We start from the raw sequence: 12,319 nt of genomic DNA, 5'->3' as shown, positions 1-12,319 counted from the left end.
AGGCATATCTGGTATCTGGTGTTTGGAGTACATATTGATAGAATCCAAAAGTTATCAGGGCAAAGGCTACTAGACATTAGGACTGATGCATGCATAATTCTACATGTATTGCGTGTACGAGGAATATTCTATGAATATTAATACAGTATTTCTCTTACATGGAGACATAAAGGCTAGACCATGACGGAAACTATTGATGCGATGCAGTAACTTAGGAATGCAGAGAAGGAGGGCTGGACTGATAACTAGAAATATAACATACTCTTGGCAGACTGGGAGGCAGAGCCAGGCCGGGCCGGGCACTGCGAGGCATGAAGTAAGCGAAGGGTCAGGGATGCAGGTGGGGGCTGTATCGCTCCTCGGAGAGGGTTCAGGAGACAGGAGCTGAATCTGGTGTCCGGGCCCTTTTGAGGCCTAGAAACGGGGACAATTCAATGAGTTAACGTGCACACTGCAAAATGTGGCAACGTAGGTTTACATAAGCCTAATATTCGTTGTTTTCACGAGGACTGGAAACTGGCATACTAGAGATGGACACAACTGTAATTGCGTCTTTAATCGATCAGAGGGGAATACATGCATATCGATCATGCACATATAGCATAATATGGGGAACACGTAGGCACATATAACATGGCAAAATTTACTTTTCCACAGGCTCTGAAGAATCTTCATTTTGTGCTCGTTAAATTATTTTGAGTTTGTTGGTTTTATATGTTTTATCACTAATCTCCAGAATTAGCTGAAAATATCCTTGTTAGTCCAAGCATTGTTCATGGTGTTGATTTTACAGGTAGCATGGTCAGGTGTGCTTGGATTTCTTTCGTTATAACTCTCTTACAGAATAAAAACCAACAATGTTTCTTTACTTTTAGTCCACTTTGTGCTAGTCTCCCAATGGGTTTCCTGATATTTCATGTTTTTCCTAGCTGTAGGGAAATAAACAATAGCGGAGAAGACATTTTTATAATTTTTCAAATATATGTATTTTTCTTCTTTCCTACTAGTTCAGTCTTCTATCCCCTGCTTTTTATCAGCTAGTATTTGAATGTCCCGTATGCATGTAATTTTATCAGTTTCTATAATTCCTTCATCTCACAATAACTGCACTTTTTTGCTTCAGTGCACACCTACAGATGGGTGAGTATTATTGATGATGTAATTAAATTATTACCAAATTCATTCAGCTCTATGTTTATTTCTATGTGAGTTCAGTAATGGTGGTGTGCTTGCTGATGTCTTTGTAGGTTTGAAGATTGACTGAAGCTCTTCACACATTCACTGCAATGGTATGGTTTTTCTCCTGTTTGTGTTCGCTGATGTTTATGTAGGTCTGATAAGCGACAAAATCTCTTCACACAATCACTGCACTGGAATGGGTTTCCCCAGTGTGTGTTTTCTGATGCCGCATTAGGTACGATAATTTACAAAAGCTCTTCAGACATTCACTGCAATGATATGGTTTTTTCCCTGAGCGTGTTTGTTGATGAAACATTCATCCTGCAGAGGAACTAAAACTACTTCCGCATTCATTGCAATTATATGTTTTTTTCCCCTGTGTGTGTTCTCTGATTTTCTTTAGGTGTGATAATTGACTAAAACTCTTTAGACAGTCACTGCAAGCTTTTCCCCAGTGTGTGTTCTCTGATGGTGTTTAACCCCTTCGACGCGCATGACAAATCCAGCTCATCATGGGTGTTACCTACGCTACGCGCATGACGAGCTGGCTTTGTCAGGTAACGCGCGTTTTTTAAAATCTCAGCGCGCAGCGGGAAAACCCGCTAGCGCGCATGCGGTTAAGGTCTGATAATTGAATAAAGCTGGTATGGTTTTTCCCCAGTGTGTGTTCGCTGATGAATCCTAAATGTCGAAGATTCACTAAAGCTACTTCCACATTCACTGCAATGGTATGGTTTTTCCCCGGCGTGTGTTTTCTGATGCTGTTTTAGGTGTGATGATTGACAAAAGCTCTTCACACATTTACTACACTGGTATGGTTTATCCCCTGTGTGATTTCTCTGATGGTATTGTAAGTCTGTTAACCCACTAAAACTCTTCATACATTTACTGCACTTAAATGGTTTCCCCCCGTGTGTGTTCTCTGATGCCGTTTTAGGCTTGTAAATATATAAAGCTCTTCCCACAATCGCTGCACTTGAATGGTTTTTCCCCTGTGTGTGTTCGCTGATGATTCCTTAATGTTACTGAATTTCTAAAACTACTTCCACATTCACTGCAATGATATGGTTTTTCCCCTGTGTGTGTTTGTTGATACATAAATCCTGAAGATGAACTGAAACTACTTCCACATTCACTGCAATGGTATGGTTTTTCTCCTGTGTGTGTTCGCTAATGTTTATGTAGGTCTGATTAGCGACAAAATCTCTTCACACATTCACTGCAATGGTATGGTTTTCCCCAGTGTGCGTTTTCTGATGCCGCTTTAGGTATGATAATTTACAAAAGCTCTTCAGACATTCACTGCAATGATATGGTTTTTCCCTGAGTGTGTTTGTTGATGATACATTAATCCTGCAGAGGAACTAAAACTACTTCTGCATTCACTGCAATGATATGTTTTTTTCCCCGTGTGTGTTTTCTGATTTTCTTTAGGTGTGATAATTGACTAAAACTCTTCAGACAGTCATTGCAATGATATGGGTTTTCCCCTGTGTGTGTTCTCTGATGTTATTTCAGATCTGAAAATTGATTAAAGCTCTTCAGACGTTCACTGCAATTATATGGTTTTTCGCCAGGTGTGTTCTCTGATGGTGTTTAAGGTCTGATAATTGAATAAAGCTCTTCACACATTCACTGCAATGGTATGGTTTTCCCCCAGTGTCTGTTCCCTGATGCTGTTTTAAGCTTGGTAAATATATACAGCTCTTCCCACAATCGCTCTACTTGAATGGTATTTCCCCGTGTGTGTGTTCGCTGATGATTCCTTAATGTTACTGAATTCCTAAAACTACTACCACATTCACTGCAATGATATGGTTTTTCCCCTGTGCTTGTTTGTTGATGATACATTAATCCTGAAGAGGAACTAAAACTACTTCCACATTCACTGCAATGGTATGGTTTTCTCCAGTGTGTGTTCTCAGATGAATTTTTAGGACTGATAATTGACTAAAGCTCTTCAGACATTCATTGCAATGATATGTTTTTTCTTCAGTGTGTTCTCTGATGGAGTTTTAGGTGTGATAAATATATAAAGCTCTTCCCACATTCATTGCACTTTAAATGGGTTTCCCCAGAGTGTGTTTTCTGATGCTGTTTTAGGTGTGATAATTGACTAAAGCCCTTCAGACATTCACTGCAATGATATGGTTTTTCGCCAGTGTGTGTTCGATGATGTTGTTTTAGGTGTGCAGATTGACTAAAGCTCTTCCCACATTTACTGCACTTGAATGGCTTTTCCCCAGTGTGTGTTCGCTGATGATTCCTTAATGTTGTAGAATTCCTAAAACCACTTCCACATTCACTGCACTTGAATGGTTTTTCTCCAGTGTGTGTTCGCTGATGATTCCTTAATGTTGAAGATTCACTAAAGCTACTTCCACATTCACTGCAGTGGTATGATTTTTCCCCGGTGTATGTTTTCTGATGCTGTTTTAGGTGATATGATTGACAAAAGCTCTTCACACATTCACTGCACTTGTATGGTTTTTTCCCCTGTGTGATTTCTCTGATGGTATTTTAAGCCTGCTAATCGACTAAAGCTCTTCACACATTCACTGCACTTAAATGTTTTTTCCCCTGTGTGTGTTCGCTGATGATTCCTTAATGTTGTAGAATTCCTAAAACTACTTCCACATTCACTGCACTTGAATGGTTTTTCCCCTGTGTGTGTTCGCTGATGTTTCCTTAATGTTGAAAATTCACTAAAGCTACTTCCACATTCACTGCAATTATATGGTTTTTCCCCTGTGTGTGTTCTCTGATGAATTTTTAGAACTGATAATTGACTAAAGCTCTTGAGACATTCACTGCAATGATATGGTTTTTCTCCAGTGTGTGTTCTCTGATGGAGTTTTAGGAGTGATGATCGAAAAAAGCTCTTCATACATTCACTGCACTTGTATGGTTTTTCCCCTGTGTGAATTTGCTGATGGTATTTTAAGCCTGTTAATCGACTAAAGATCTTCACACATTCACTGCACTTAAATGGTTTTTCCTCTGTGTGTGTTCGCTGATGAATCCTTAATGTTGAAGATTCACTAAAGCTACTTCCACATTCACTGCAATGGTATGGTTTTTCCCCGGTGTGTGTTTTCTGATGCTGTTTTAGGTGTGATTGACAAAAGCTCTTCACACATTCACTGCACTTGTATGGTTTTTCCCCTGTGTGATTTCTCTGATGGCATTTTAAATCTGTTAATCGACTAAAGCTCTTAACACATTCACTGCACTTAAATGGTTTTTCGCCTGTGTGTGTTCGCTGATGATTCCTTAATGTTGCCGATTTCCTAAAACTACTTCCACTTTCACTGCAATGATATGGTTTTTCACCTGAGTGTGTTTTTTGATGATACATTAATCCTGAAGAGGAAATAAAACTACTTCCACATTCACTGCAAGTATATGTTTTTTCCTTCTTGGTTAGTGTCCCTGAGTCGGGTATGCATTTTTCTATAACTCTTGACTGTGCTGTCTGAAGGGCCAACATGACCAATAAAGCACTTGTGTTATTTTCACACTCCATGTATGTGTGTGGGATTTTGCTCGTTTGCTTTCTGAATAAACTTTAAAGTGCAAAGGTCACCAAATACTCGCCACACTCATAACACGTGTAAGGCTTCTTTGTGGCTGATTGTGTCTTTAGAAAGGATAATGACTCTGCCAGCTTGCGAGTAAAGATCCATCGTCCTTCTGGTCGGGAGATACTGGGACAGTACTCTGTGTTTTATATAGAAGAACCCCCATTTCTTTTAACTTTCAGTTAACTGTGATTTTCGCTGGTTGCTATGGAATGGCCTGAAAGAGTTTACAATACACCTCCAGCACTGAATGGTGGTCTGATATCACTTTAGGAAGCAGAGCACTGCTGTAACCACCTCATGATCAGAGCTGGCATTGGACATGTTTACACAAGAAGTGGTTGATCAGTGTTGCCTTAATTTTCTAGAGGTCATTTCTTCATCTTGAGGCACGGAGGTGCACCGCTGAGACTCGTAGAACCACTAATTTGCCCTGGACGGTACTTCCGGGATCTGTCAGTTTTATGTTCAGGTTCGGCTGCCTCTGTCAGAACTTATGTTTTGCTGAATACTGGAACTCAATGTTTCGGACTTTGCTTTTGCAGATTTACTGTATTATCTTCATTACTCTTGAGCATTTTGTGTAATCAAGGATTGTTTTCTGTCGGATGTAAAGAAATTTAAATTACTTAAATGGAAAATACTGGAATGTGCATATACAATTTTTAATTGATTGTAAAAGCATCACATTTATTACTATTGTTGAAACTAATGAAGACACATTTAAGACATATTTAATCATACAGAGATATTTACATAAAAATTACTTTGAACATGCCACAATCTTATTTATTTCAGCAAAGGTGTTCATAGAGTAACTTATTAAAAAAAGTGGGCTCGCACAGCAGTCATATACTAGTTATAGCTTTGGGTAGATACATATGGTCAAGGTTTTGTTAAAACAAGAACAGCTTTTGGAGTAAGCGATGGATCAGGAAGACGCAAGACAGCACGGTGGACACCAGGATGTTTTGCCATACATCAAATCATATTGTTCATGGAGGTGACTGGTTTCATTCACTACTAACTTTTATTCAGGAGGATTCCCCTCGCTGTTTTCTCAAGACCTGATTACGGGGGCCTTTTGTTCGCTGATTGTGTTTGGGGCCCATGTGGTGTAAAGGGGCTCCATCTGGCCCTTGTAGGCCCTGCATCATGTATCGACCCTCTCCCCATATAATGATCCTGCCCAATCTAAAATGGCGCCGCCTCTAGAAATCTAGATATTGACATAGGACTTAGCATGTCCTTCTTATGAACATGAAAGAAGGATTATCATGTTCTATAGCTTCTAAATATTTCCAAGGTGGCAGCCATCTTAGAATGATGTTGTTTACTAATTCCAGACTTCATCCTAGGCCACTGTTCATCTCATCCCCCCTATCCCTCTAATCAGGATTCTATCTTCCTAATTGTAAAATCTAGTTTGACCTAATGTATTTGAACTTCCCTTTTTTATATTCGCAGCTGGGCACTCTCTTCAGGATTTGCTGATTTCCACCTAGAAATCTCATGCAAATAACGCTGGGAAGCCCAAAACAGAAAGAGTACCAACTTCTCTCTGGATATCTTCTGTTATGATGCTGCTGTTTAATGGGCTGTCTTTGTAGAACGGTGTCATGGAACTTTCCTCCAGCCACCCGATGATTTGCTCCATCCCTTCATTCCTTCATCTGACCATCCCCCCTTCTCCTCCACTCCCCTCAGCTTCCCCCCACGTGAGCATGTAGTACTCCGGTCCCTCCCCTCTTTCCACTCTGGAAATCTGGAGCCCTTAGTCATGGATTCCCTTTCTCAAAGATCACTAGACTCCAAACTACACTATCATATTCCCCCATAAACTATCTGAAAGCGTATTCAAGAACTGAAAACACAGGCTTCTCAAATTTCTCCCAGAAACCCTTATTTCCATCCCCTATGTACGCACAAATAAAGGAGCTACCATATGTGACCTTATCTTCTACACTAAAAGACCAGCACAATGAAGGAAAGCCCTTTGCTCTCTGCTCCGGATCACTGAATGCACGAAAACTCCCCAAGGTCTCAGACTCTCGGTAACTCCCTCTATTGTTTGCCGAGCAGAGGCAACCATCTCCCTTTATAACAATGGGATTATCCTCATCCAAGCATCTGAACGCAGCCTAGAATTACTTGATGACATTTTTCTCACTCATCAAACTCTGTGATGATTTGCTGAAGCTACGAGTGTTTTTGCCTTTATATTGACCACATTTCGGAGGCCATTTTGTATTCCCGGCCTCCATTTTGAATGTCCACGTTGCCTCGTGGTCGTCATGCCCTTTGTCCTACCTCTTCGTTAGTTGACTGCGTGGTCTGCCCAGCAACAGGCTATCTTTGGCTCATGGTCAAGCTTCGCGCATGCACAATTAAACCACATCTGTTTCTAATCGATCACTGTTGAAGAATGTTACCCCAACTGACCAAAAATTTCAAACTCCTCCCACATGCTGGCTGTGTTCCAAAATGTCCTTATATGTACATGAAATCTTCCTATGTGTGTACCGCCTATTTTTCAAACCCTTGTATGGGTATAAAAGCACCATGTGCCTTCGGTTCGGGGTGATACTTCTCGCATTACCGAAGGGTGATGTTGGAATGTACCACCACTCCATGGGGTTTTAATAAACTTGTCTTTTGTATTCCAGTTTCCGTGCCAACTTCTGTTCTAAGGTATCGTGAGTTTTTGCAGTATATGTAGGCTCGTTAAAATTCAATACCACAGAAGTATCCTAACCCAAAAGCCATGCCAACGAAGACCCATGCAGTATACTGTTTGTAATGAATACCTGCATATTTGGGCCATAGTTACCAAAATCTGCCTTCTTATGCTACGTGCAAAGAAGCTTATTGTGAGCGTCATAGTCTTAGTTTACCGTCGTATCGCAACCATAAGTTAGTGAATGTAAGGTGTAGTTAGAATGGCCGCCAAGTTAGAATAGAACGCTAAGTCCTTCCTCTCTGTTTACACCATGAGAGTAGGGAGTGAATTCACAAACAACGTGAACACGCTGTTTGCACTTCCGGTATTTAAACTAGTTTGGCAAATTTCTTCGCACAAGCATACTCGGCATCGAAGATACATGGTGGCATCGCGGAGGATTCTCTTAAGAGTGGGACAAGGTAAAAAAGAATGCTAATGCTGAGGTGGTAGCACGACTCAGGAATTCTATATTTTTCTAATGTTGAGTTTGCGATAACATTAACATCGTTATATGTCTTCATGACAACTTTTAAAAATTTTGTTTTTTTAAGGGGGCATACTATAGCCAGTTGGTGTTTTTGAGCCGTATACATAGGCACATTAGGAAGAATGTGAATTTTATGTGTCACCTCTTGTTCTAACATTAACAAGATGTAGCTCTCAGAGTGTTTAACATTCTAACTAAACCGGTGCTTCACAACCACCAACTTATTGTTGCGATACGACGGTAAACCAAGACTATTTTTTGGTTCCTCTCGAGGTACCTTCACGATCCCCTGTCCGTTGACTTGTGGGTCCCTGAGAAGGCAGCTGTAACTTTCTTTGGGCTTCCCTGGTTGCTCCAGACGTGCCCTTACTCTCCATAGCTTGGTGAGTCCCCTGGACCCTGTTGGTCCACTCCGAAGCCATTGTTCTCTTCCTGCATGGGTTGCTGTTGCCAAGGCTTGTTGTGTCAAATCCGGGCACCAATACCTTGTGGGACAGCTCGAATCCAGCTCCTGTTTGTCGTCGACACCTCCTGGTCCTCGTGGCTGAAGAGTCAAACTTCATTTTAGGACCACCCTAAGCACAGTTATTGGCAAAAAAACAATCCCAACCAAAGGCCCTGCAAAGCATTATGGGACGAGATTAGCAGTGGGCAGTGAATATTATAGTATCCAATATCAAAATAATTCTACAAAGAGCTGCAGTTCACCTAGTTGTTACTAGATGTCCCTCACAAGTCAAATGCAAAGCATTGAAATTATTCTTACATCAAGCTGCAGTTCCACTAATCGTTGCTAGATGTCCCTCACGAGTCAAAAGCAAAACCATTGAAACCCTTTCATCAAGCATTTGCATTTGACTTGTGAGGGACATCTAGTAACCACCAGTTGAACTGCAGCTCTTTGTAGAATTCTTTTGATATTGGATACTATATAATATTCACTGCCCACTTCTAATCTCATCCCATAATGCTTTCCAGGGCCTTTGGTTGGGAATGTTTTTTTGCCAATAACTGTGTTTGGGTTGGTCCTAAGAGGATGGGACCACCACCAAATCTTTCAATAAGATGTGCTTTTTTGTTTTCAAGGCATCTGTTTGGTACTCCCCCCTAGGTTAGGGAAGATCCCAAAACCATCACATCTCCCACTGCTTGCTAATTTTTCAGTTTCACCATTGTGAAAGTACTATATGCACTATTTGCAATATATATGCAATTATTTAGCAATTTTTTCACAGTGCAGGCAAGTACAAAGTGTCATCAGCTATGCTACGCAGACTACGTGTACTACATGCAGTTTAAAGTTTACTACATGAAGCTACGTGTAGTGCTGCTACGCAAACGACGCCGAGGCCTACTTCTAAGTGTCCTTAAACTTTAAATATCCAACAGCGACTTTCCCAATAGAAGCTAATGGCGCTTGCGGCTGTTTTCCCACACTGAACGCGTTCCCCGTGGGTTCCCTGTGTCACAACCTTGGGTGGTTCTGAAGGGGCCCAGAGATTCTAAAGGCTCTAGACCTTGTGTACAGTCAAGTCGTGATTCTTATACCACTATTTTAGTATATGGTTTCGAAAACTGTGGTATTTACTGTGAATATTTGACTTGTAAATTGTGTACTCCGACTTCTAGCCTCAGAAAGAGACCAAGGGGTGTGTTTTATAATAAATACATGTATTTTATATATAAACCTGGTGTAGTTCTCATTTGGTAATTCAAGAGATTATAGACTGGTAAAACAAGCTACTTTATATTCCTTCAAGACTTAGCCTGAAGGCTGCTTTCTATAGCTAACACTAGGACAGCTTTCAATAAAGGGTTTCTTTAATCTATCATCAATAAGGGTTGTTTGGACTGGTGCATGATATCCACTATAACTAGTGGACAGCATATGCCAGGCCAACTTCTCACACTCACCTCCTCTTCACCCCTGGACATGCTTCACCTCATCTGTCCCCTGGACAGGCCTCATCTCCTCTGCCCCCTGGACAGGCCTCCCCTCCTCTGCACCACTGGACAGGCCTCTCCTCCTCTGAGCCCTGGACAGGCCTCACCTCCTCTGCACCCCTGGACTGGCCTCACCTCCTCTTCACCCCTGGACAGGCCTCACCGCCTTTGCACCCCTGGACAGGCCTCTCCTCCTCTGCACCCCTGCACAGGCCTCACCTCCTCTGCAACCCTGGACAGGCCTCTCCTCCTCCTCCTCTGCACCCCTGGACAGGCCTTACCTCCTCTGCATCCCTGGACAGGACTCTCCTCCTCTGCACCCCTGGACAGGCCTCACCTCCTCTGCTCCACTGGACAGGCCTCACCTCCTCTGCACCCCACCCAGGCTCAGCAGCAGGAAGAGCTGAGGTCTCCTGACGTCATCGTGGATTCATAAATTGCAGCCAATTGAGTTGGCAGCTCTCCTACCTGAGCAGAAACCTATCCGGGCTCTCTCCTCATCCTGGGGGGGCAGATCTGGGGTCTGAGGGGGGAATCTGGGGTCTGTAGATGGAGGTAACTGCCCACCAGACAGGGCTCCTTCCTCCTCTGCATCAGGCTGGACACAGCAGGAGAGGGAGGAAGTGATGTCAGCACCGCTGCTGGTGCTGTCTCTGCCACCTTTGACCTGAAAGAGGAAACCCTTCTCCCTTTCATCCAATGAGTGCTCAGTGGGGTTTATCGGCAGGCGAGGAGCGCCCTCTGGTGGCCGCTGATGGAACCGTCGCCTTCAGGCTCCATCAGTGAATATATTTCACACTCAGATGTCACAGACGTGAATGGTTTTAAGGGTCAGACAGCTCAAGTACAGGGCCTCACACTTTGCTGCTGTAAAAAAGTATTTATAGCTTCTCTTCAGATTGCATCTTCCAAACTCTGATGTAAAAGACTTAAGAGTATTTACAAAAAGGTGGCAACTAGAAGTGACAGTCTGTATTTCAAAGAACATATCTGTATTCCAATGAATATATCTGATCAGTGACAATGAGGCATAGGTCATGTGTCAAAGCGACAATTGAAGGAACAGCTTATTTCTAATTTTCCTATGTCTGTGGCTTATTCCTTATATTTAATATGGTTTTATATCCTTGAACAAGACTGAAATGTAGGCCCTAATTGGGTTTTGAGTTTCTTGTTTAAGAGCACAACTGTCTCCTAAAATATTAAGATAGCGGTCTCTTCCAGGCTTTGGTGTTTTGTTTACAGTAACCACCATCCTCTGTCAACAAAGATTCACTGACAAAAAATAAAGCAATATATCTTTGAAACAATTAATTCCTAAGATAGGGCAACCAAGTATGAACCAGAAATTTCTCACACAGTTTGCATTGTATCATAAAAATGAGTGGGTGTTACTGGTCTGAGGAACAGGGGAGGGGCATTTCAATAAAATATTCTACTCCTTCACATAGGCCCCTATATCACAGTACACTCGTCATCAATACACCACTGATTAGTGAGTGAGTCAACTCTTTGTAGCATTGTCATGCAAGCTGCCTTGAGTGCCTCGACAGTTACATTAGTTTGGACGTGCATACATCAGAGCCCTGAAGCCTCACTCATCACAAGTGACACTCACACATTTGGGGGTCGGCCTGAAGTCTCACCCAAACCAGGCCCATTCTTCCAAACTTGGGGATTAACTAGAACTTCACATATGACTATTCATCACAGAGAAGACCCTCTGTCCCACATTGTGTTGGAAAAACCTTTCTCATATTTCACCATGAGTACTGCACACAGTTCAGTAGAATGTTAAATTGAATGTCTATTTTAGTGAGACTTGGTTGTCTATCGTATCACTTTACATGTGTTCTCATCATGTCTATAAATTCAGTAATGTCTCTTCCTTTGGTATTGTCAAAGTCAAATGTTAAGTGACAACACTCCCTGTGTCTTTGTTTAATACCTCATTTCTCTATTGATTTTTCATATACAATGAGCATATAACAGGTATGAAAGTTTATCGAGTCCAAGATACTGTGTAAACTTGAACTTGTGAGAAGACATTGATAACCGGAAAAACAATAAATAACATAACCCATCCAGATAGAGGTGATGTAGTCCAGAAGATCCTGCAGATTATCAGGGAAGGAGGACGGGGGGAAACACGAGGAGAAGGGACGTGGGAACAGGAGAGAAAAGTCAGGGTGCCAGGCACCATGGTCACCCCCCAAAAAGCCAACTCCCACTACGAAGGCCGTAGCCAGAAACTCTTACCATGGTGGGTTAAATTCTGGAATATTGACATTTTGTGAAGCAAGGTCAGACGGGCCATTAATTGCGGTGCCAGCCCTAGGTTGGTCATCAAGGTATCCCAAATGGAGCCGTAGCAGCACAAAGTGCTATACAATCCGCAGGAAATGC

General features: G+C 42.1%; 2 protein-coding genes across 2 annotated transcripts in view; both read right to left on the bottom strand.

Moving 5' to 3' along the window:
* The window catches only part of LOC144755990 (endogenous retrovirus group PABLB member 1 Env polyprotein-like), a 1,167,430-nt gene that overhangs the window by 873,148 nt on the left and 281,963 nt on the right, over positions 1-12,319 (bottom strand). The gene's annotated exons all lie outside the window — the stretch shown is intronic.
* The window catches only part of LOC144758956 (uncharacterized), a 38,252-nt gene continuing 28,320 nt past the window's right edge, over positions 2,388-12,319 (bottom strand). Inside the window, exons 3-5 of the mRNA XM_078646459.1 lie at positions 3,706-4,542; positions 2,894-3,035; positions 2,388-2,502 (exon numbers count right to left, since the gene is read on the bottom strand). Of these exons, the coding sequence (XP_078502585.1) occupies positions 2,388-2,502; positions 2,894-3,035; positions 3,706-4,542 (1,094 nt within the window). The remainder of the gene's footprint in view (positions 2,503-2,893; positions 3,036-3,705; positions 4,543-12,319) is intronic.

The sequence above is a fragment of the Lissotriton helveticus genome, chromosome 1_1 (genome assembly GCF_964261635.1).
Source record: "Lissotriton helveticus chromosome 1_1, aLisHel1.1, whole genome shotgun sequence".
Classification (NCBI taxonomy): Eukaryota; Metazoa; Chordata; class Amphibia; order Caudata; family Salamandridae; genus Lissotriton; species Lissotriton helveticus.
This window is presented reverse-complemented; position numbering and strand designations above follow the sequence as displayed.